General features: G+C 41.7%; 1 protein-coding gene across 2 annotated transcripts in view; it reads right to left on the reverse strand.

Annotated features, from left to right (window-relative positions):
• Positions 1-20193, reverse strand: part of LOC307016468 (high-affinity choline transporter 1-like) — a 34434-nt gene extending 14241 nt beyond the window's left edge. The window contains exons 1-6 of one of the 2 annotated variants that reach the window (XM_079645590.1): positions 19688-20191; positions 11584-11697; positions 11211-11366; positions 10972-11120; positions 9782-9925; positions 8623-9149 (exon numbers count right to left, since the gene is read on the reverse strand). In XM_079645590.1, coding sequence (XP_079501716.1) covers positions 9060-9149; positions 9782-9925; positions 10972-11120; positions 11211-11366; positions 11584-11697; positions 19688-19871 — 837 coding nt within the window. In that variant the 5' untranslated portion in view covers positions 19872-20191 and the 3' untranslated portion in view covers positions 8623-9059. Of the gene's footprint in view, positions 1-8622; positions 9150-9781; positions 9926-10971; positions 11121-11210; positions 11367-11583; positions 11698-19687 lie in introns of those variants that run through there. The other variant, XM_079645589.1, reaches the window with a different exon arrangement.
• Between the last annotated feature and the right edge of the window lie 5985 nt (positions 20194-26178).

Consider the following 26178-nt stretch of genomic DNA (forward strand, 5'->3'; position numbering starts at 1 on the left):
GGATAAGTGAAAGTCTCTGAAACCCAGCTGGAGTCTTGTTAGTGATGTGGGCATTCTATGAGTGAACTAATGGATCCATGCCTTACATAATATTGTACTCCCCTTCCAACCAGAAAGGTGCCAAGTGTAATGAGCACAATCAACAATGCTATTCTGACTCTTATCCCTAGGGGACCCCACAATTGGTTTGGCTTTGTTCTCATCATCTCTATTTTAAACCTGGTTGTGTCCGTTACAGAATTTAAATAATGAGTACAAAAATAACATAACAAATTGGACTCTTTTTACAGATGTAAAACAAAAAATAGGTATTCACATTAATGTACAATCTATAAAAATCTATAGACAATTTGTCTTTTGAGCTGTTTCTATCTTTATCTTATTTCTATTTATTGTTTTGTTCCAGCTCTGCCAAATCAGTCCTAACTCCCAATAATGTTCTGGAAGTTGCCAGTGAAGGGTGACAATGTGTGAGGTGGTGTCAATTTGCTCCTTTTTCTTTACCTTTAAACCGGAGCGCGTGTGAAGTTTGTTACAACTTTTCACGCTTCCGTCCACCGGGGATGAGCCCACTGTCTTTTGTGAACTTTCACCCTCACCAAATCACCTGGCCGAACAGGAGTCTCTTCTGGTGTCTCGTCTGGTATCTCTGTAGTTTTCCTAGCCTGTGTAGACAAAACTTGCATAATATTACTCAGAGTTCTGACATATTCATCCACTTCTATTTGTCTAATATCTAAAACTGGACCACTCCCTCCTTGGAGAAGGCCCGAGCTTCGGCATACCTCTTGTTGACTACATGTTATTATTTATTAACTACAACGTCACTGAAATCAACATATCTGTATAATCATGACACTCCCTCCTTTGAGCATAAAATGCTCAATTAATATTGCAATGATTACCCTATTCTGAACAGGACATGTAAAACTCATAACGTTGCATTAAATAAATATAACTTCTCCGTGTACCCACAAGGGGTACAAAAATATTGTATGATTTATGGTTTTCTGATGGTATAAATGCATATTCACTATAAAAAAAAATCAGCAATTAGCACTTCTAATAGTTTACTTGTTTCAATAATGGCTTTTGTAATGGTATTATGCGTCATCGTTGCTGCGAAAAACAATACCTCTGGTGTCGCTAATGCGTCTCGATAACTCTAGGATTAGAGGATTGGTTGACACTGCTGAACTAACATATGATAAAATAATATTTCTCCAAACTGGAGGGAAAATATGAACTATTCTCTCAGAGAGTGACCTGCATGAAGGGCTGGTGCCCCTCACTCAAATGAGATATTGCCTTACGCACAACACCACAAATCAGTAAAGTTACTCAAGAATAAATAAATAAAGACTGATTCTTGAAACTGTTGATTGACTGGAATGACATAGGTGTTTGTAGCATGTCTCGCTGAAGTTGTCTATCTCTAGGCATAGTTCTTAATGCTTGCATTTCGGCTAATCGTTTGTGTTCCTCCAGCAGCTGATTTGATTGAATCGTGAGCATTCTTACTCCGTATTCCAATTCTTGGAGACTTCTTTCTGTGGGGACTCCTTCCAATTCCAATACTCCTCCCGAAATACCAAAAGTTGGGGCTTGTATTGAGGGTTGAAGGAGAGTTTTATTATCTGAAATGTAGGGAGGAGGTTCTTCAACCAAGTTAGGATAGAGCTTTGGAGTTTGGATTACTGGTTCTTCCATTTTTTTTTCTTCTTCTGCTTGCGAATTTGCTTCTTTGGCGACGCACATGTTTGCCATCCCACTAGCAGAATACTTTAAATGGAGCATCAGACTTGTAACTTGTGCTTTTCTTATTTCGGCTTTGTTCATAGCAATCTTTGCAGGTCCATACCAAGAGGGTTGTCCGGCTTTGATCCATGCTTGTTGTTCTCGCAGGTATTCTCCATTTTCATGGTCAATTACTGCTTTTCTATGGGCTTTCGTTGGTGCTGGTTGATCATCAGCTGGATACAGTCCTCTTGTTTGCCATTGTTCCAACAGTTTCTCCATGTGGTTCCATGTTTTTTGTCTAAGATTTGGAGCTGTTATGGCATCTGATCTGATTTTTATCCTTCCTTTGATATCTGCTGTTGAGCCTGGCTCTACATCTAGTCTCAACTTAGTTTGTTTTGGTGACATGTTCTCTAATTATTTATTAACCTATCAAAGATGAAGCACTAATCTTCTGACTAGCACCTTCGTTGCTGTTCGTTTTTTTTTTGCTCAAAGTTTTATTATTTTTATAGATTTTTTTTTTTTTTTTAAGTTTAAGGTAAAATATTAATAAAGTTAATTAATATATAAAAAATATGCAAAATTAAAATATGAAATGTTAAAATAAAGTTGTACCGTGTATGGTTTTGACTTTGAAATATGAATTTGGTTCAAAATCACAATGTTATGGTGTTTCCGCTATTTGGGTAATAATTCTGTACTACCACCAGAGTGCGCTATTTTAAATTCCAGCTTAATCCACTAGGGAATAGCTGTTTCAAAACTGACTCGTTTTTGACAAAGGAGAAACGTAGTTTCCTCAAAAATATCTTTAAAATAGGAATTTACACTATGGTTAAACAACACAACACATAACCGCCAAAACACATTTGCAAAGAAGAATATTCACAATGTTATGGTGTTTCCGCTATTTGGGTAATAATTCTGTACTACCACCAGAGTGCGCTATTTTAAATTCCAGCTTAATCCACTAGGGAATAGCTGTTTCAAAACTGACTCGTTTTTGACAAAGGAGAAACGTAGTTTCCTCAAAAATATCTTTAAAATAGGAATTTACACTATGGTTAAACAACACAACACATAACCGCCAATACACATTTGCAAAGAAGAATATTCACAAAACCGCCACACATTTACCAGCAGAAGTACTTCCAATAGTTCTAACTCTAACAAGAAGTATGATGTTCTTTAGAAGATGGAATGCCTAGCCTCAGTGTGTTAAAGCAAACAGAGTACTTCAATTAGCATTTCATGAAATGGTGACTGCCGTGGCTCACCGTGAACATGAGGTCAAGACAAAATGGCAACTGGTTTTCCAACCTTTGACCTGAAGAACAAAGGGATTTGAGAAAACACCTGGAGTTGAAATTGGTGAGGTGATATTTTGTCTAGTAAATTCAACACACAACACTGTAGTTTAAAATAACATTTCCATTTAGTTTACAATGATAAATGGGCCTCATACCCTTACGTCATAGCCCTCTACCCATGTACGTAAATGTTTTGACTTTAAGAGCCAGTATGGTCATTTCTTCTGTTTAAACACGCTATTTATGGGACAAATAGGACGCTAAGCAAACACAATTAGAAGAATATCGTCTATCTAACGCACGAATGTCGCACTTCCTGCCGTAATCCACAACGCAATGTCTTGAAAAACAGAATGGTGTAACCACTGAGAGCTTCAAACTGCTCAGGCCTTTTCCTTGAAATAGGACTTTTTTAAAACAGCCTCACGCTGTTGTTACACAAAACACTCACTCCAATAACCTTAGCTTCAAACTTTGGCTGTGTCTTTCCCTCAAGCAGTCCCGACTGCTTAATGGCCTAAAACCATTCACGTAAAACGTAAAACGCCAAAAAAGACACATATAGTGATTGGCCTCTAGCCGACATGTACTAACAGACAAACGAATAGCATGCAGGGTTAAATAGAAAAAAAGAAATTGAACTCACCCTGCCTGTAACAAAGCAACGCCACGTGGTAGGCTACCAATATTTATCAATTTAGGCTTGTTTTAACTTAAATTGCACAGCTATTTTCAGGATCCGCTGGCCGCCGTCAAACACACAGAACTAACATTGTCCTACATTAACTATTGAAGAATTCGATATAACAGGTTTCTCCATACCCAGTTGATTTGAGCTCTCTGTGTGCTGAACGGATGCCAGCGGGTCCAGCAAGCAGCCTGCTGTAGTCTCTCCCGGTTTTGCGAGATCCTGGGCTAGCTCGCCAATTGTTAAAATGTGTTCTTTATTCTCGCGTCCAGGAGAGAAGCTTTAAAATGAGACTAAATGGAGTCTCTGAAAAGATTCAAATGGGATACTTTAATTAAAAAAGGCGCGGTAGTGTTACAGACAGAATATTGTTCCGTCAGACAAACAGCTGTGATCTGGTTCTCCTGAGCAAGAAGACGGCGGATCTCTCCCCCGGCGCTGCTATATATATCCTCTGCTGGCTCCTCCCCGCCAGCCGGCTCACCTCGTCTCCAATGTCCGTTATTGCATTTAAACAGAGGATAGGTTCTTTTCACATTAAATATATGCTTAACACGCCGTTTCTCCTCATATTCTCTTTCATCACTTTTCATTTAACACATTCTAAACGCTGTAATCAATACTCTAAACCAGAGGTTCTCAATTGTTTTGCAGCCAAGGACCCCTTACAAGATAGAGAATACACCAAGGACCCCCTCATTCTGATTTATGATTTTGGGCTATATAAATAAAAATGTACTTGACTTGACATGTATGTCCCTTGGAATAATCTGACGTAGCCTATTTTTTTACACTTCTATAGTCTTAGTTATGTGAAAGAACAACACAAGAGAAATGTATTGGAAAGATATTAGATATGTATTAAAAATATTTGCACCATCTCAACACAGAATACCCATAAAACAATAAATCAATTAGCTGCAAGTAACACTGTACCTAAACAAAATATCAAAGGGAAATCAAGAGAAAAGTGATAATTTGAAGTGCATTTCAGAACATACACACACAAACACACACACACACATAAAGATGAAACATCAAGTGTTTCACTCTTAGTTAAAATTAAATGATTTATAAAAGTCTAATCACAAAATAAATGCAGGCTATAAACAATTGAACACATGCCTGCATTGCAACATATATTAAGTAAATTGCAAAACAACTGCAACTGCATTGTTACAATCCCAAACCACTACTTGTAATGGCAGCCAGCTCTGGACACTATTGGAGTGATGCAAGGCAGTCCATGAAGCTGATTGCTTCTCTCTGCAAGTGAAGACACACATATCAAACTAAATCATCAAATGCAACATATCTGACATTTCTGTTGCTCTCACACACACACACACACACACACACACACACACACACACACACACACACACACACAGAGATAGAGAGAGAGATAGCATGCTCTTACCATTAATGTGAGATATGGGCCCGTCTCTCGCTGCACAACTTCTCCATCCTTGGAGAAGTAGATGAGAGGCATACACGTAGGTCGTTCTCCACTTCCATCCGAGCCCTGTACTTGGTCTTCATGGAGGTCAGCGCTGAGAATGATGACTCGCACAGGTATGTGGTTGGAAAGGGGAGCAACACCCGCATGGCAACAGCAGCGATTTCCGGATACTCCTGTTCAACTGAAGGCCAAAAGTCCACATAACCCCCTTGGCCGAACCGGATTCTCAGCGTCCCGTCGTATGCCAGGTCCAGCAGCTCCTCCTCTGCTTTTCCACTGAGACCCCGCGCTGATGTATGGGCAACGAAGGGGTCGCGCACCCAGTCCCAGGCATCGGTGTCAACGTCAGTGAAATAGTCATTGAAATAGTCACCAAGGGAGGCAAGATGCAAACCGATTGTATTTTTCACAATCTCAGCTGGTATTTGGTTTGTGTCCAAAAACTCTGTGAGTTGGGGGAACATGTCTGTAATGCCATTTTGCACCCGCCTTCTCCAGATCGCTGTTTTGGCACGGAATGACTTCATTTTGTCGCTTACCTCCAGGATAGAGGCATATCTGCCTTGAACGGACAAACTGAGATCGTTCAATGAGTTGAACACATCTGCGAGGTAGGCAAGCTGTGCGATCCATTCGGGGTCCGAGAAGAGTGCTGCAGTGGTTGGCTTGTCATTCTGGATGAACTCACAAAGCTCTGAGCGCAGTTCGTACACCCGCTGTAGCACTTTTCCACGGGAGAGCCAACGCACCTCTCAATGGAACAGCAGGGTGTCCTGTCCTGCGCCCATCTCCCTGCAGAGCTGGCCGAATAAACGGGACTGCAGTGGCTTACACTTGATGTGGTTGACCACAGATACCACCGTGCTGAGAACGGAGTGTAGCTCAGGACTCAATGATTTTGATGCCAGAGCCTGCCTGTGCAGCATGCAGTGGGTAGCTATCATCATTGGATTGCGCTCCTTGGCATGAGCAACCACCCCACTCTTGCGTCCGGTCATGGCAGCTGCCCCATCCGTGCAAATCGCAATGCAATTCTCCCAACTCACATTGCCAGTCTCCATGAACATATCTATAACATTGAAAATCTCCTCACCTGTTGCTCGCCCCGTCAACTCTTGACAAAATAAAAAATCTTCCTGAATCCTTCCTTCCCACGGGTAGCGAACCAGCGCGATGAGCTGCGCAGAGCCGGACACATCAGTGGACTCATCCAATTGAACCGCGAATTTAGAACCTCTCAGTCTTTCCAGCAGTTGTGATTTGATATCAGCAGACATGTCCTCAATTCGTCGTCTGATGGTGTCATTTGACAGAGGTACACTTCTCAATTTGGCAGCCGCATCTTTCCCCACCATCACCTCACACAGATCCACCGCAGCAGGGAGCAGCAGTTCCTCCGCTATTGTGTGGGGCTTTCGCGCCTTAGCAATCCTCTGCGCTACCAGGTAGGAGGCCCGCTGCGCTTTAGCAGAAACAGACGTAACATTAACCATCCGTTGTTGTTGCTGGCGGTAGTCCTCGCCCTTCCTCTCAAAAAAAGCCCGGTCTTTTTTTTGCATAATCTGGATGCTTGGTCTCGAGGTGCCTCTTCAATTTGGCAGGCTTCATTGCCTCATTGGCAAGACACCGCAGGCATATCAGTCATTTCGGTTTCCCTTCCACTTCAATAAATCCATATTGGAGATACTCCTCATCGTATTTCCTTACTTTTGTTTTTTGTTTTTCATTTACTTCATTTGTAGCCGTAACCGGTCGTTTTAAAAATCTGTCCATCTTCGTAGTATGCTAGCCGTGTTATATCTCTATGATGCTAGCAGCGGCACTCTCTGACTGACGTACCAGTTAATGTTGTTTCCACGGTAACGGGTGACACGCTTGATTTCTAAATGTATAGATGTGTTAGATTAGAACGTAATCTATGAACTATTTTAGATTAAAAAAAGAAAAATATTATTTGTTGAACTATGAAGCCTTTTGTAAAAAAAAAAAAAATGAAAAAAAATGATATGATAATTTAAATTAATGAATCTGAAAACTTTTAACGGACCCCCTGGCAGAGTGCCACGGACCCCCGGGGGGTCGCGGACCCCACTTTGAGAACCACTGCTCTAAACAATACTTCTCGGCTCGTTTGGTTGCCGGTCATTCCGGATGTTGTCACATGCTACTCTCGTCTGTAAACAATAATGTATTCAAATAAACTGTACTTTCATTTAATATTCAACATGGTAGTATCTCGACATCTATCGTTGTAGTGTTAAATCAGTAGGTTTCGGTTTTCACCACACCAAGTCATTTCGCTCCTCAATTCACCTCTTTAGGAAATCGTATATTAGCCACATGCTACATGCTAACCGGAGATGTAGGATTTTCAGAATAAAAGCTTAACTGCTTGTGCACAAGAATTTCTGGTTTTTCAGTATAAAAGAGCGTTTAAACTGACGGTATGTTTAAGCTACATTATACCATCAAAACATTGATTTTAATTTCTAACAAAAGTCATCACATAACGGCATTGTAATACACGGTTCGGCTGCATTAAATATTACATATCTGCCTTATAGATATTTATTTATAGAGCACTGATCAGAAGACCTTTTGAAAAACTCTAAGAAATGCCGCCAAAACTGAATATGTGACGTGAATCATAAATATATCAGCAATTAAACAACATCTTCCATTTATTTTCACTTTTATATTTGATCCAATTGGTAGATAGGTTATATTTACACCCTAACGGTGCACAGCTGATAGAAAGGGATTTTTTTGTAGTTTTTAAAGATATTATTTACTACCTTTCCAACTCCTCATGCAGCTGACTGTTACAGGTCTATACAGGTTAATGCATAAGCTTGAAATTGAGAGAGTGAAACTGTATTTTCTTTTACCATTCTGCTTTAATTTCACAATAAAGTTAATAGTCATTGTTAGAGCCAGTATTTTGATTTTATAAGAAAGGCCACCTAATTGTGACGTCTGTAGTCAACGCACTATAAAGGGCTACAATTCCCACGGCGCTTGTGCTAAAGCAACAATGATGGGCAACCTGTTGAGAGACGCTGTCGAGGAACAGTTTTTAACCGTACTCGTACCATATAAGTACACACGAACCGTACAAGTACCCTTTAAGTTGTGAAGTTATAAGCATTATCACGATAGAAAGAATACCTAAGTTGTTTGTTTTATTTGAGTTTTGCCTATTTCTTTTTAATATTGTAAAGGCCTATTTTTCTTTGTTGCATGTGCAAAAGTTTGTTATTTTATTTTGAGCAAACACATTGCAACATCTTCTAAACCATCAGAGGCCAAGCAACACTTCAAACTGTGAGTAATTTAAGGAAAGAAACGAGTTAGAACTGTCTGTTTAAGGCATCTAGTGGCTTGATGGAAAAACAAGGAAGGAAGCCACGACAGTCATATTATGTTTGATATTATTATGTTTTATTAACTACACCACTTGTTTTTTAACCCGCACCGCCTAGTGGTTGAAGCACGTTATTGATGTTAAATAAAGCTCTTCTGACCTTAGGTGCCATGTGGGTATATTAATTCACCCATTTATTGGTTATATGTTTTACATTTGATAACACCTCTGTGTTTCGTATCCCCTAAACCTTCAGGGTGTCTAATTATGGGAAATACGAAAACGTCTTATAAAGAGACGTGCCATATAATGTTGCGAAACACACAATAGCCAGCATGTGTAGTTCTGGGCGGGGGGGCTGGGCTGGACCCGTCCAATTCCAGTTTTGGAAAGTCTGCTGTGGTTCCATTCCATTTCATAGAGCTGTTTGACGCTCGGCGTAACCTTGTCGCACTGCCACTCCAACATCCAATCACAGGGCTTGATGACTAATCACGGGGTTTGTAAAGCAAGGCGGATGTTGTAGTCCCAAACAATAGCTGGGGATTCTGGGTAGTGTAGTATCTTCGGTAACTGTAGTGTCTTAAATCCGAAAAAACTATTTGTTTCTCTTAATCGAAGGTTAAAAAAACAAAAGCATTGTACACAATTTAAACCAATCAATATTGTGTAATTAACAAGGATAAACTGATGTTTTTTAGTGGATGAGTAAGATATCACTGTGTAATCATTTGACAGTGAGGGGAATATATCAGATTTTATTATGAAAACTTCGAGACCGGAAAAACAGTTTTCACTCACGCTAACTTTACATGGAAGCTGTATACACGTTATCCTGGCGAGACCTCAAATCATCTTTGTAATATCTATCAAACTAAAGATCCTACACATCGACTGGATGTGGATTCTAAGAGTAGAATATACACTTCTCGCCAGAAATCGAATCAAAAAGCATTTTAATGGCCAAACTATTCCACAGTTTAGGATTTTCCAGAGAGGGTTATTTGTGAATAAACGTCCCTCCGAAGCGTTTGCAATGAACGGGAGCATGTTGTTTCTTACACGACCACTAGAGCACCTCTAGTGGTCGTGTAAGAAACAACATACATTTTAAAACGTGTCTCTGGGTCGTAATAAGGGCATGAACAATCGGCCTATATGGTAATTTTTTGTAGGAGGACAGGCTGATGCACACTGGTGAATATTTAGCTTACGATCATTAGGAAGTCATCAATCCACTTCCAGACTTGGTCCTGCCGCAGAGTGCCGACCCAGGGTTCGTGAAGCGTGTGATTGAAAGCAGTCTGGGCAATGTTAGTAGATGACGGGTTGAGCAGCAGGAAGGGGACACACAACCACTGCAAACAGATATTGAGATAATCAGAATGAAGACCAAAGCGCAATAATTATTTTTGTCAGATGTTAAAAACAAATAGGACCTCACATTCAACCAAACGTCTGTTCAAATCAATCCAAAAACAAGTTCTGCAGCTTCAGATTTGTTTTAATGATTTCCTGCCCATTTTTTAAATGGAAAAACAAGAGGGCGGTTAGTGCACTAATTTGCACATCAAGGGGCCAGTAGTTTGATCCCAGCCCCTGCAGTCATCATGTTGAAGTGTCCTTGGGCAGGCTACCCTACCCCAAATTGCTCCTGTAGGCATGTCTACGGCATTAAAGTGTATGTAAGTTGCTTTGAACAGATGGGTCAGCTAAATAACATCTAAAAAAGAGTAGATTTGAGAGCTCCATTTCATTTTGTTTGGAAAGTTTGTACAAACCTAAGATTGGGATCATTTGGAGGGCTTTTGTGGTTTACATTTTCTCAAGCAAGGTGAGCATTTAAAATATTATAAATAAAATGTACAGTTAGTTAAGTTATTTCCGCAGCATTGCATTATTTAAATGTTGTGCAGTAAATTATTTATATTCTCCAAACTGGGTGCTGCAACAACCACCATCTACTGTAGGTGATACACTGACTATCGCTCCAACACACACACCTCACTCAGCCCTAATTTATCCATTTACATGACATCTTACCAAATGTTCTTAGTATTACAGCTGGATTCATTGTTAAAAAAAAACACAACAATTCTGGAAATAAATGTGTTATTGGCCTTCAGAAGCAACATTTTAAATAAAATGTGTAAACAAAAAACAGGTTAAATGCAATAACTATTTTGAGGATTTATTATGGAGAAACAAAACTGAATAAAGAACAATATATTTGACTTGAAATGTTATGACGATACAGTGATTTACAAAAATAAAATGATTTATTGATTTATCAAGATGTTGTAGGTTGGATGGTGGAGCTTTGAAACAAGATGTAAATACACAATCTTGAAGATATGAACTTCTTTAAAAATAAACGTGGTAATGTAAGATGCTTGTAACTCACCAAACCAAAGAAAATGAGACAGAGTTGGATGACATCAGTGTAGGCCACTGAATAAAGTCCTCCCAACAAAGTGTAGATGATGGCCACAGATGATGAGATCCAAACAGAATAGGCGTAGGGCAGGTCCAGTATCACAGTCATAGTTGCTCCTGTTAGAGAATCCACAGACACACAACACGTAATGCAATACATTTAATCCATTACTAGTGTTGTTTTACATGGTTTGTATGTATGTTTACCTAAGCTAAGCAGAGTGCAGGACACCCACAGCACATCCACCAGCAGCGCCGGCAGCACCAGAGCAGTGCTGAGAACTTTGCCATACTTTATCTGGAAAGGGTCCATCATGGTGACATACTCCTTATCCCTCATTGGCTTTGCAAAGAAAATACCACCTATTGCAGGGGATGAGATTTTAAGCATTATATTGCATTCCGACCTTAATTATTTAATGTTGTGGGCACTGTAAGCTGCTTGAATCCAGAACACCAAGCTTTGTTGTACATTTACTGTTTAATAAAATCTCAATAAAACAGATGAAATAAGAGACAGAAAAACACAAAGATTATATCTGAAGTTATCAAGATCAGCCGCCTTCTGCTATTACCTTACCTAAAATGAACGACACTGAGTATTGTAGAGGCATAAGAGCCCATATTAAGCCCATTTTAGGAGAGTACACAGCCTCAGCCAAACCGAGGATAAATCCACCTCCAACCCAGGTAGCTGCAGAGGAATGAGACACACACACTTTTATTAGTACACATGTTTCTACTGGTTGTACGTCTGAGTATGAAGCAGTTTAAATATTGCAGATCTTTCCTTACATTTGAAGTCCAGATTTTCTGTGCTTACTAGTAGCAACAGTGAACCACTGCAAAGAATGGAGAATCCACATGCAAAAACACCTTTATAGCACGACTCAGACCCCATTAGAAAATACATTAGAATGTGTCTTGTATCTAGTTAAGATTTAACCTTATTACATTTACACCAGTGGCGTAGCGGAGGCCCCCGCACCCCCCGCGGTGCGGGGGAGCCCCGGAGCTTAGGCGGCCCCGCCCCCACTGTAGGCTATCCTCTTAGATTTCGTAACGCGGGAACAGGGCGCAGAGCCCCCCCCCCCCCCTCCCTGCTATGTTGCTAGGCACCCCGTCCCCGTCATGTGTACGCTGGCTGTAGTAGTACAACAGTGTATCATTATAATTATTTGCTCACCTGCGATAGGGCTAGCCGGCTGATAACTTATGTTCATTGGCAGGCTGGGCAGCGTTCAAAACAAAGCGGGAAGCATTGCTCATATAAATAACGTTCATTAGTTGCGTTGCCGGTAAACATGAAAAATGAAGCGTCACAACCCAAGCGGTGCTCAGAAAAACAAAATGAGAGCGAAACAGGAGAGGGCAAAACTACCTAAAATAACGTCATTGTTCCGGCAGGCAGCAAAGGTAGACGTAGACTCTAACGTTACTGCAGATAGACCGCTAGCAACCCCCCCCCCGGCCCCCGGCCGTCAGCTCCGATTCCAGGCAGACAGCCCAGCAGCCCCGTTACAGCCGAGCCAGCTAGTCGTGCCTCGTGCTTCGAGACAGGTTAGACATTAGAATAATAGAAAGTTTTATTCGCCATAACCAGTAAGAGTATGCTACAGATTACATTGGAATTGGAATCTAATCCATTCATTTTTGCAGGTCAGCAAGAAGTCAGCTGTGCCCCCTCCGAGGCCAGTTCAGACATAGCCAAGGTTGCCCAGCCAGCTAGCCGTGCCCCGACAGTGACAGCAGCTCCCACCCACCCCAGGGACACGTTGGCCAGCGACAACTCTGTGACTGAATACCCTACTGATAGGGGGAAATTCCCTGTAGATTTAGAAGACGATGATGTTAAACGGTACATTCTGAATAACGGGCCATGCAAGCCTGAAGGGCCATTCAAAAGGGATGGGAAGGGAAGGTGCTTTTCAAAAGAGTTCTACAACAAAACATCTAAAATTGGATGTAGAGTTCCGCGCAAGTGGCTATGTTACTCGCCATCTATGGACCGGGTGTACTGTGAGCAGTGCTGGCTGTTCGGTGACAGACCGTCTGCCCATCACCTCCACCAAGCGTGGAGAATAGGAATAAATGATTGGCAGGGTCTCTCTACAAATATTAAGGAACACGAATTCTCGAGCTCTCATTTGGCAGCATGTGTCGTGTATGATACGTGGAAAAATAATCTGACAATTGACGCGCAAATATCATCTGAGTTTAAGAGAGAGGTGGGATTTTGGACCGAGATCCTGACCAGAATAACTGATGTTAGACTAACACTGGCCTCTCGCAACTCTGCTTTCCGGGGTCACAGAGAGAAAATAGGTGATATAGATAATGGTAATTTCTTATCTACCATAGAACTTATGGCGCGTTATGATCCAGTTCTGCAAAGGCTTATTGAAAGCAAAAAGAAGGTGCACTACCTAAGTCCTCAAACTCAAAGCGAAATAATTTCATTGCTATCGAAAAAAGTGCAGGACACAATCATTACAGACATACAGAATGCAGAATTCTATTCGATTATAATGGATACTACCCAGGAAGTTTCAAAAGTAGACCAACTGAGTCAAGTGTTCAGATATGTTACTATAGCAAATGATGAAAATGGAAACCCTACAGAGGTGAAAATAAACGAAAGTTTTTCGGGCTTCCATGCAGTCACAGACCAAACTGCTGCAGGTCTAGAGAGAGACATTTTCGAATCGATGGAGAGAAAGGAGATACTACTTGGGAAGTGCCGCGGACAAGGATATGACGGGGCTAGCAATATGAGTGGCATCTACAAAAACGCATAAGGGATAAAGAGCCCAACGCAGTGTACATTCACTGTGCTGCGCACAATTTAAACCTTGTACTCAATGACGCATGCCAAAAATATACCTGAGATAAAAGACTTCTACGAAAGGCTATATGTATTCTTTAGTGGAAGCATCAAACGATGGGAGCTTTTGGAAACAGACCTCTCAGTGCCCAAGGCTGGCCAGCCTACACTGAAGAGACTATGCCCGACACGATGGGCATCAAGACAAGACGCCGTCCAATCATTGCGGTTCCGTTATGCTGACATTATGCAAGTGCTAACTAAGATAGACCTGCTCTCCAAAAAAAGCGAGGAACTTGCCGAGGCGACTGGCTTGAAAAAGGCCATGGAGAGCTTTGAGTTTGTTTTAATGACTGTAATACAGGGCAAGGTCCTTGAAACAGTCAACATTGTGTCCCAAGCTCTCCAGCGCAAAGACGTGGACCTCTTACAGGCGACAGCAATGCTTGGTAACGCAACCAATACACTTGCCCAACTCCGAGGAGAGTTTGATTGCTTAAAAGCGCACGCGCAAGACATGGCATCCTCATGGAGTGTCCACAGTCTCTTCAAAGACAGACGCGCAAGGCGCACAAAGAGGCACTTTTCAGAGCTTTGCGAGGACCAGCGGCTCAAAGACCCAGGGGAGCATTTTAGAGTGGCGGTATTTTACGCAAATATCGATATTGTCGTTGCCCAACTCAAAAATTGATTTGTTGGAATGAGCGAAGTTGCACAGCGATTTTCTTTTCTGCTTCCCCGCAAACTTTTGCGCGCAACAGACAAGGACCTGTCTGAGTCCGCAAGTGCTTTATCAGGCCAGTATAAAGACGACCTATCAGCCGAGTTTCCTTTCCAGAACCTGTCCCACCATAATGCTCTTAGGCCTACTATAAAGAAAATTGAGCATGGAACAATCAAAGACCTTGCACAAACCCTGCTCATTGAAAATCAGTCCATTTTGCCAAGTATCTCCGATGTTGCCACAGCACTGAAATTGTTTTTAACTATACCTGTGACTGTTGCCAGTGCTGAGAGATCTGTCTCAAAACTTAAATTAATAAAGACATATTTGAGGAGCACAATGTCGCAAGAGAGACTGTCTGGGTTAGCAGTCCTTAGTATTGAGAGCCGACGCGCGCGCAGTATAGATTTAAAGACTGTTATACAGAACTTTGAGCAGAAGAATGCCAGGAGACGCGCTCGTATAAAATAATAGGCCGACAAAGCAGCTCCTGATTGCATCCTCTATGCAGCCTATAGGATGTGTTTTATTTGTTTGTTTTTTGTAGGCTACTTTTCTTTTATACCTTCATGTTATATATATGTGAACCGTTCCGTTGTGTGAACTCCAATGATGATAGGCTATAACGTTCTACAATATACCTTCATGTTACAAAAAATACACAGCCACTTGTTTGTATTTGTCAATGATGTTTAAATCAGATGTATATTATTATACAGTTCCTACTGACCTTACTGTTTAAATCAGATGTATATTATACAGAAAGTTCCTACTGACCTATACTGTTTACAAAAGATGCCTGAAAAAAAAAAAATTAACATTTAAAAAAGTGGCCGCGATGTCTATCCCATGTCACTCTATTATTGATTTAGGGGAGGGGGCGGGGCTCCATGGTCCGACCTGCGGTGGAGCCCCGAAATATTGCGCAACGCCACTGATTTACACCCGGTAATAAAATGTGTCTACAGCGTAACATTTTCCAAGCTCAACCAAGTTTTGCTCCCTTATTTACCAGTTCCTCCTGTAGGAGCTTTTGGCTGTTTTGGGACAAGGTAGCCTTCTGGCTGCAGCTACACTAAGAAGCTCTGACACCACCACTGAGAAGCTAACACAGTTGGTGGACCCTGCCAGCCGAACAGAAGTTTGTGGGTTTAGCAAACTACTGCAAGAGGTCTGTAGCTGTAGTCGCCTCAGCTCCTTTCTCTTCACCCTGCTGACCCACGACTGCACACCCACCCACAGCTCCAACCACTTCATCAAGTTTGCGGATGACACAACCGTGGTGGGTCTCATCAGCAACAACGGCGAAACCCACTACAGGAGGGAGGTGAACAAGCTGGCCACGTGGTGCATAGACAACAATATCTTCCTTAATGTGGAGAAAACAAAGGAGACTGTTGTCGACTTCAGGAGAACTCCCACCCACTGACCATCAATGTTGCTGCTGTGGAGCAGGTGAGCAGCACCTAATTCCTGGGGGTGCACATCACCGAGGACCTCTCCTGGAGGAACAACACCAGGACACTCGCCAAGAAAGCCCAGCAGCGCTTCCACTTCATCCGCAAACTGAAGAGAGCAGGAGACCCCCCCCCCACATCATGTTTCCTATCTACCGGGGCGCCATGGAGAGCATCCTCAGCAGCTGCATCACGGTGTGGTTCGGAAGCTGCACCGCCTCCAACCGGAAGACCCTGCAGCGCATTATGAACACTGCTGAGAGGATCATCGGTGCCTCACTCCCAACTCCCCAGGACATATTCAACACCCGCCTCAACTGCAAAGTATTCAGCATTGGTGGTAACCCCTCCCATCCTTCCAACTGCCTCTTCACCCTACTGCCTCCACATCCTCTGGTCGAGCTCCACCAGACTAAAAAAACGCTTTTTCAACCAGGCTGTCGGGATGCTGGACTCTCTCCCCTCCCTCTCACCTCCCCCTCTGCCCCCATTGGACCTGTATGTTAACACACACACACACACAAACACACACATACAGCACCAGACACTTTTCTACAACGCCGCTATGGAGAGTCATGCACCACTGCACATATTTTTACAGTTGTAATATATTCATCCTGATCCGTTTTGTAGTGACTGTAATGTTGTTATTTTGTATATATTGACTGTTCTGCCTTTTATTTATGCCCCTTTATATGAACATATGTACAGTTGCAAGAAAAAGTATTTGAACCCTTTGGAACTACCTGGATTTCTGCATAAATTGGTCATAAAATGTGTTCTGATCTTCATCTAAGTCACAACAATAGACAAACACAGTCTGCTTAAGCTAAAACCACACAAACAATTATATTTTGTTATGTTTTTATTGAACACACCATGTAAACACTCACAGTGCAGGGTGGAAAAATGATGTGAACCCTTGGATTTAATAACTGGTTGACCCTCCTTTGGCAGAAATAACCTCAACCAAACGTTTTACTATAGTTGCATATCAGACCTGCACAAAGGTCAGGAGGAATTTTGGACCATTCCTCTTCACAAAACTGTTTCAGTTCAGCAATATTCTTGGGATGTCTGGTGTGAATCGCTCTCTTGAGGTCATGCCACAGCATCTAAATTGGGTTGAGGTCAGGACATGGGCGCGGGAAGGGGGGTGCTGAGGGCGCTGCAGGACCCCCTAGCGGCAGGCAGGGGGTGCGGAGCTCCCCTGTCTGAATTATTATTTGACGGTTATTGCTGCTTTTACAGCTGTGCATAATCTGTAATATATAGCCAATAAATTCCACATTGTTTGTAAAATAATATTTTGGCCTGCCCCGAATGTTTTTTCTGTAGCCCCGGACAATTCTACCTCAATAATATAATACATTAACCGTGCTTTACGTGAACCTCATCATGACACTAGAGAGGACGGCAGCTGGGCGTAAGCTGGTCGTAACTCTATGTCCGACGTAGAACTGAAGGTTAAGACCAAACTAAAGTTATGACTTGTGCACCACTTAGACTTAAGCCCTGTATGCGTTGCGCCCGGGTGTAACTTTTACGCCTAGTATGGAGCAGGCGTAAATCGGAAAGAGAGACTAGTATCCATAGTAACGTAAAACAGGCCAGGGGGAAAATAACTATGGCAGTGCGTCTTGTTTACATGTTGTAACAACGAAAGGGCATTAAGATGAGAGAGTCGTCCGTGATCAAACAAACCCACTGGACATCTATTCAGTGAGCTGATAGAGGTTTCGTTTCGGCAGACAAGCCCTTTTTGATTTAATCGAGGAGATCTCCCCTCAACAACAGAACGGATCAGAAAGAAACGCTGCGCTCTCCCCAACCTTGCAGGTGCTGATTGCGCTCAGATTTTACTTTAATACTGTGGGAGACATGATTAATGTTCATCGCACAACTGCATGTTGGGCTATTAGACAAGTTTCCTTGGTTCTCCAGCGCCGCCTTAGGAATTATATTTATTTACCAACACAATAAGAAGCAGCAAAATCCTCCTGGCATCCGTGAAGATATCAGTGGACGAGTTAACCACAATCACATAATAAACAACATATAGCCCTGTATATTTGTAATATGAACGCTGTTTTTTTGCAATTGCAATTCAATAAGCTCCCATTGTGACCACATATTTTCATTAGGCCGTTTTATAGCCTATTTTATTCAAAAAACACACACAAGAACATTAGATAACAAATATGATTAGAGAATGGTGAATGACAAATTGTCTTCTTCAATGATTCTTTGCTGATTCTTAATAATTATAATTTTGAGTCTTAATTTGTCCTTCTCCAGCTCAATTTTGTCATGTTCCGCTGCAGTTTTGCGGTTTCCACCTCCACACGAACAATCTCTTTCTCCACCAGTTCACGCTGTAGCTCTGTAAAATCCCTCTTTCTTTTTCTGGGTGTGGGCGTCATTTTTCTCTTCTTTTGGTTTCTGTTATCCATGACTTCGTTATCCAAATCTTAGTTTGCTCTGAATGGAGGAGTTCGAGTGTTAAATTCTGTAGACGTGTGTTGCTTGGCAACAATTACTGTTTCGCGTGTATTCACGTGGACGCGCATCTTAAGACCAGGCGCAGCTACGACCTAGACTAGTCAGGCTTGGTGCACTCGGTGTAAATTAGAATCACTAAGTCGGACGTAGCTAAGCCCGACGTTAGAGTTAAGACCTACTTTCTTACGCTCAGCTAGTGCACTCCACTCCAGTGCTCGCGCTTTTGTGCGTGCTCTATAGTGCCCGTAATAGTGTTCACTGGAGTCCAGCACCTCAGCACCCCCACTCAAAATACCTTCCCGCGCCTCTGGGTCAGGACTCTGACTGGGCCACTCCAGAAGGCGTATTTTCTTCTGTTGAAGCCATTCTGTTGTTGATTTACTTCTGTGCTTTGGGTCGTTGTCCTGTTGCATCACCCATCTTCTGTTGAGCTTCAATTGTTGGACAGATGGCCTTAAGTTCTCCAGCAAAATGTCTTGATAAACTTGAGAATTCATTTTTCCGTCGATGATAGCAATCTTTCCAGGCCCTGAGGCAGCAAAGCAGCCCCAAACCACGATGCTCCCTCCACCATATTTCACAGTTGGGATGAGGTTTTGATGTTGGTGTGCTGTGCCTTTTTTTCTCCACACATAGCGTTGTGTGTTCCTTCCAAACAACTCAACTTTGGTTTCATCTGTCCACTGAATATTTTGCCAGTAGTGCTGTGGAACATCCAGGTGCTCTTTTGCAAACTTCAAACATGCAGCAATGTTTTTTCTGGACAGCAGTGGCTTCCTCCATTTTATGACCAACTTATGAAGAAATCCAGGTAATTCCAAAGGGTTCACATACTTTTTCTTGCAACTGTATATATGTGTCTATGTTTGATTATGTATGTGTAAATGTATATACAGTATATATAAAAAAAATGGATGTACAGAATCAGATGTGTATGTATGTATGTATATATATATTTGTACTCCAAGGGATTGTGAGAAAACAACATTTTGATCTCCCTGTCTGTATCACACAAAAGGATATTGAAAATAAAGTTGACTTTAACTATTGAGATGAAAACTATTAAAAATAAATGCCACCAGGGCCTAAATCTACATCTTTGCACAAAATCAATAGCCTGTAAGCAGAAAACAAACACTGGATAACATGATTCCATCAGTCCCAAGGAAGAACTTACCGGACATGGTGAAAATCCCAACCAGCAGGCTGATGCTCCTGCCTCCGAGGAGCACCGCCTCCGTCTGGTCTCCATGGCTCTTCCTCTCAGCTTTCCTTGACTTTCGGGCAGCCCACACCCCTGTGCCCAGAATCAGGATGTAGAAAATCACCACTGCAACCACACCGGGGATGTTCAGAACCATGGTTCCCAACAACTGTAGAGCACACTGGCAAGTTTAACAAATACAGATTGTGATCTAGAGTAGATAAGCACAAAGGTCACATGTGTGGGAGTCATTCCTGTGTTCATTGGAGGTGGAATTAATATTGATTATTTACTCTGAATGTTAACGAGTTACGAGTTGACACAGTGGTGGCCAAAAACACTGAGAGCACAGCAGCCCAAGGTTGCAGGCCTGTGCTCAGCGAGGGCAGTACAAACTGATAAAGTGGGGCAAAGTTATGTGCCTAGGAAAATATTTCTCCAACAAAACTAACAACTAAAAATACCTTAACCCTCATCCCAGTTTCGTTTGTTTGTGTATTGCTCAATATTGACTGCTTTTTTTTCTCCTTTATTAAGCCAGTAAATTATCTCTTGCACATTTTTCAAAGATTCTCCCTTGTCAGCTTCATGTGTATTTAATTTCAAATAATGTGTTTGTTTATTTCTGTTGGTTCTAAAGCTATACCAATCTGCGTATAATATAAGTAATAAGAATTATAATAATATAAGTTAAACCTTGTAACGACTTAAAGGTTCAGGGCCTACTGGGGTCTTAAATCAGGAAAAGAGAGGGGCTGGTAATGAATGTGTGTCTTCTAAATATTCAATTTCACACCCAAACTAAGTTCTAGAAATCCTTTGACTGGCATCACAAAGAATTTATATTGAAGAAACTTCTTCTACTCCAACATAGCACAAACACTAAATATAACTGGAGGAATGTTCTGTTTAAGGTTCCCAGGCAACTCAAAATGCAATCTTCTTAAAGCAGATTCATCCATTTTAAACCAGAAATAATGTCACTTAAAAAAGGAAAAGTATAACCCAAGTGAGAGACCCTTGCAAAGAAAACAAAAACATCCAAACATAATTCGACTCACCGGCCGTGGAGAAGGCACAGCGAGGTTTGCTGCTCCGTCTTCTCTGGTCCTCAGTCCTTTAAATGTTCCTTTAGCAGCCTGAGGTCACTCCATCGCACAGAGCTAAAAGCTTCCTCAATTCCCTCCACAAGCTGCAAGGCTCCCCTCTTTTCCCTCTGGATCCTTCCAAACCAAAATCCCCTCAGCAAGCAATTCCTCCGTGTGCTTCTCGTCATCTGGACCTGGCAGAATAGAAACAGGGTCAATTACATTGCACCTTTTCACAAATGTGGCCACCTTTAAATCAAGAAGCCTGAGAATAACAATAGTTAAAATTACAGATTGAAAGCCAAAGGTCTGTCTTTGTCTTTTTTATGGTTTTTTTGGGCATAATAATAGGATTAATTTGGATGTTTAATGAATTTATGCAAGGATAAAATAAGTGTTGCATTTTCATAGCTGTAGGCACATAGTCAAGTGTTTTATTGACAATTTTAACTTTTTCTGGGACCGCAGACATCTTTTTAAGGCAGATGGAGTTTGCCTGAAAAGATCAGGAGTAAAATTGTTTATCTCTAACATATTCAACTCCCTGCGTCATCAATCTGTTCACTCTGCCAAGGACAAACGGCAAGAGGAATCAAAACAGGAGAAAGACACAACACATCGCGCAGAAAACCATGAAGAAGCATCACTGCACCCGCCTGAGGAATGTTTTGATTATGGGAGACCTATGAGACAAATGGAGGAGTCTCCACCTCCATTCAACCCCCCTGTCAACACCATTGAGAATACTCTTCCTTCACACCCCAGCTCTCTCTACTCTCCGCTCACCCTTTCACCCTCACCCACCCCCCTAGAGTTTGATGAGCAGATGAAGGAGAAACAGAGGGTTGGAACCGAGTCCTTCCTGGAGTTCAATGACCGCATGAAGGTGATACGCAGGGTTGGCAGCATCTCCTTTACCCCCGCCCCTCCACAACGATGCCCACCACAATCACCGAAGCATAGCACCATTACCAATTTCCATGCCTACCACAATCATTCAGACCAAAAACGTCCTCCCCCCTTCAAGACAGCATCTGCTGTCTCCGAAGCCTGATAAGAATGTGTGTGTAAAAAAGGCAAACACAGACTGATATATGCTGGGTCCAGGCTCAAGGGCATATGCCACTCTCAACTCTTTCCAGGACATGCCGGGCCCTGCCTGCCTGTAGTTTTGCCGATATCTGTGTTGATAGGTAATAGATTAAGAGCGGTTAATCAGCTTAGACACAGGAAGCGTTCAAAAGTTTGTGTGAGTTTATCAACTTTAGAAGTGATTCCATGTCAGCCACAGCTTGCCACAAAAAATCTGACTGATAGTGTATTTAACACACTTAAACTAGCTTTATTAAATGTCAGGTCTTTGGCAGGAAAAACATTTTTAATCAATGATTTTATCACTGAGCACAATCTCGAGTTTATGTTTTTAACGGAAACATGGATTGAACAAAAATAACAGTGCAGCTGTTCTTATCGAATCAACCCCTCCCAACTTTAGTTTTATGAGTCAGAAAAGAATGCATAAGAAAGGAGGTGGAGTTGCTATTCTGTTCAATGATTCCATTCAATGCAGGAAGACATCTTATGGGAACTTTGCTTCTCGAGCTCTGTTCCTATACATCTACAGACCACCCAAATACTGTGCAAGCTTTTTTGATGACTTTACTGAACTGCTGTCTATAGTGTGTATTGACTTTGACCGTCTAGTCATTGTTGGTGATTTTATAATATCCATGTTGACAACCCCCAGGACAGAGGGGCTAACAAACTGTTTTGTGTTCTTGGTAACTATGGACTGACTCAGCATGTGCCGGAGCCCACGCACAATAAGGGGCGGCACACTCTGGACTTAATTATCTCAAAGGGTCTGAATATCTCTAAGGTTGTGGTGACTGATGTTGCACTCTTTGATAATTCCTGTGTTTTCTTTGAGAGCTCTATTTCTGTTCACAGAAATGTTCAAAAAGAGGTAACCACAGAGCGATATTTAACTGAAAATACTAGGAAAATGTTTACTCAGAATTTTTCTTCCACACTTGCCCCTGCTAACATCTCAATAAATGAGCTAGCAGATCATTTTAATTCAAAAATTTAAAATGTTATAGATGCCATTGCTCCAACTAAGATAAAGGAAGTGACTAGGAAGAAAATATCTCCATGGAGAAAGGCCATGACCTTGAGAACAGAGAAAAAAGAGAGTGTCGAAAAGCTGAACGCAGGTGGCGAAAAACAAATCTCCAGGTGCACTTTGAAATCTATAAAGAGAGACTTGTTTTTTTTTATTTGGAATTGAAAATTGCCCGACAGTCTTTCTTCTCTGACATCATTGCCAAAAACAAAAACAACGCACGTGCCTTGTTTGCTACCGTCAACAGACTAACAAACCACCCGGTGTCAGTGACCTCTGAATTTCTATCAACCAGGGCGTGCAATGACTTTGCCTCCTTCTTCACTGACAAAATTCAGAAAATCAGACAAGCAGTCAGTGCCTCTGTATCAGGTGCAGCACATGTTTTGTCTCTGTGTCCACCAAAAATCTATTCAAACACCATGACACAATTCCATCAGATTAATGATAAAAACTTAGAGTACATTATTCAAATTCTGCAATCCTCCTCCTGCTGCCTTGACAGTATTCCAACAGGATTTTTCAAAAATGTTTTTCCTTGCATGGCCTCAGATCTACTTCATAAAGTAAACAAGTCTCTTCACTCAGATGTTTTTCCACAGGCCCTAAAAACTGCAGTCATTAAATCGCTCTTAAAAAAGCATAATCTAGATGCTTCAGTAATGAACAATTACAGGCCAATATCAAACATGCCATTTCTAGGTAAAACCATTGAAAAAGTAGTTTTTCAACAGTTGAGTAATTTCTTGCATTTAAATAACTGTTTGGATGTGTTCCAGTCAGGATTTCGTCCAAACCACAGCACTGAGACTGCTCTTGTAAAGGTCTTCAATGACATCCACTTAAACACAGACAGTGGCAGAACTTCAGTGTTAGTATTATTAGATCTCACTGCTGCAATTGACACCGTTGACCACAACATATTACTAGACCGACTGGAAAACCGGGCGGGACTTTCATCAACAGTTCTAAATTGGTTTGAATCCTACATAAAGGACAGAAAATACTTTGTTTCTATAGGTAAATACAATCTGAGTTGACACATATGACATGTGGGGTTCCTCAAGGCTCCATCTTGGGGCCTCTTCTCTTTAACATTTACATGCTACCACTGAATCAGATAATGAAAAACAACAAAATAAGTTGCCATAGCTATGCGGATGACACCCACATTTACATAACCATTTCACTAGGAGACTTTTCTCCAATTAAAACACTGAGTAAGTGCATTGAACAAATCAATGACTGTTCAATTAAACAAAGACAAAACGGAGGTAATGGTTTTTGGAGCCAGGGCAGAACGTATTAAAGTTAGCGCTGAGCTTCAGTCTGCAATGTTCAAAACAACAGATAAAGCCAGAAATCTAGGTGTAGTCATGGACTCTGACCTGAGTTTCAACAGTCACATTAAAACAGTTACTAAATCAGCCTACTATCACCTAAAGAACATATCTAGGATTAAAAGACTAATGTCACAGCAGGATTTGCCAAATTTGTCCATGCTTTTATCTCGACTACTGTAATGGTGTCTTTACAGGTCTCACTAAAAAATCTATTAGAAAGCTAAAGCTAATTCAGAACGCTGCTGCTCGAGTCCTCACTGACACTAAGAAAGTGGATCACATCACTCCTGTTCTAAAGTCTTTACACTGGCTTCCTGTGTGTCAAAGAATATATTTCAAAATACTGCTGCTAGTTTATAAAGCACTGAATGGTTTAGGCCCAACATACATTTCTGACCTCCTGCTAAATGATGAACGATCCAGATCTCTCAGGTCTTCAGGGACTTCAGCTGGTCAGGGGGGGTGGTAGTGGAGTGCAGAGCTTCGTGACCACAGAGCGTGTGAACGTTGTGATCAGCGGTTTTAGCGCAGTGCTGCTGTACAGACCGACGTTCACAGCAGCCCTGTCTGTGCACACGGAAACCGACTCTGTCGTCCGGTGATCTAACCGCCTTCTGGAAAAGCTTCACAAGTACGTCGGTACGCAAATGCGCTTTGTGACACAAGTGACGGTACGCATTTCAGATTGTTGCCGCACATGCGTACCTGCGTACCACTTATGTGCACCCCTGGCTATAACAGAAAAAGAACAGACCTATTGCCTTCTCTCTATCCTTCACTGCACAAGGTGGATTCTTCCTGACCTCGATGCATTTTCTTCTCCACCTGTCCTCGCCCCCCGGAGCACAGGCATCCAACACCGACTCCAAAGAATGCCACACCCAGTGGCCCCCGGAAATTGCTACAACATAAGAAAGACACGTCTGCCTACAAGAAACTTCTGCTAGATTTAACCGTTTTTTTATTTTTAGGCCTACTTTTGACTTTCTGTAATGAATTATAATTAGGGATGTCCCGATCACCTTTTTTTGCTCCCGATCCGATTCCGATCATTTGATTTTGACAATTTGCCGATACCGATTTTTCCCGATCCGATCTTTATGCAATGCATTAAGAGAAAAAAAAGGAATAAAAGCATTCAAGTTGTCCCTTAAGGTTATTTTTTTATTTAAATTGGATATTCTATCCAACATGGATATAGCTTCTTTTTTTCACAGCAGCATTGGATCAGTTCAGTTGTGCAGCATTGGATCAAAACAAAATAAAGCTTATCAGTACTCGTTAGCTTACTGCTACAATTAGACACTGCGCCCTGACCACTCTGTTGCCAGATTTGAGAGAAATAAGCAACCAGGTCTATGAAAACAAGCCCCAAAGAAGCAACACATACATGATTTTGTGTAATTTGAAACCAAAACTAAGGCCTCAGGATGACTTTAAGACTTGAACATGGTCATTTTTGTTTGGTAACATTGAATACAAAACTTTAAAAAAGTATTTAAATTTTTAAAAAAAAAATAAAATCCCGATCCCCTTTTTTTTCCTCCCGATTCCGATCTTTTGAAAATCACGTGATCGGCTCCGATCCCCGATCACGTGATCGGATCGGGACATCTCTAATTATAATATCACTTGTTTCTCACCGTGAAAGTTCTTTTCCCAACTTCCAGGACCGGATCGGCAGTCAGGGCTCCGTCTGAGAACAGCTTCTCACCTGCGGGGAGGAATAGTCGGCCTTGTGTTCTCAACGGAGTCCAGATCACGCGTCCAGTCCCATCTGGGGTGCCAAATGTGTGGAGGAAATTCTTAAGAGAAACTGATTAATGGACAAAGTTTGTCTTTTGTTATATTTAATAAAGTAATACAGAAAGTCAATATACAAGTGAAATCGATCTCAAATGTAGGAAC

The sequence above is a fragment of the Notothenia rossii genome (genome assembly GCF_949606895.1).
Source record: "Notothenia rossii genome assembly, chromosome: 1".
Lineage (NCBI taxonomy): Eukaryota > Metazoa > Chordata > Actinopteri > Perciformes > Nototheniidae > Notothenia > Notothenia rossii.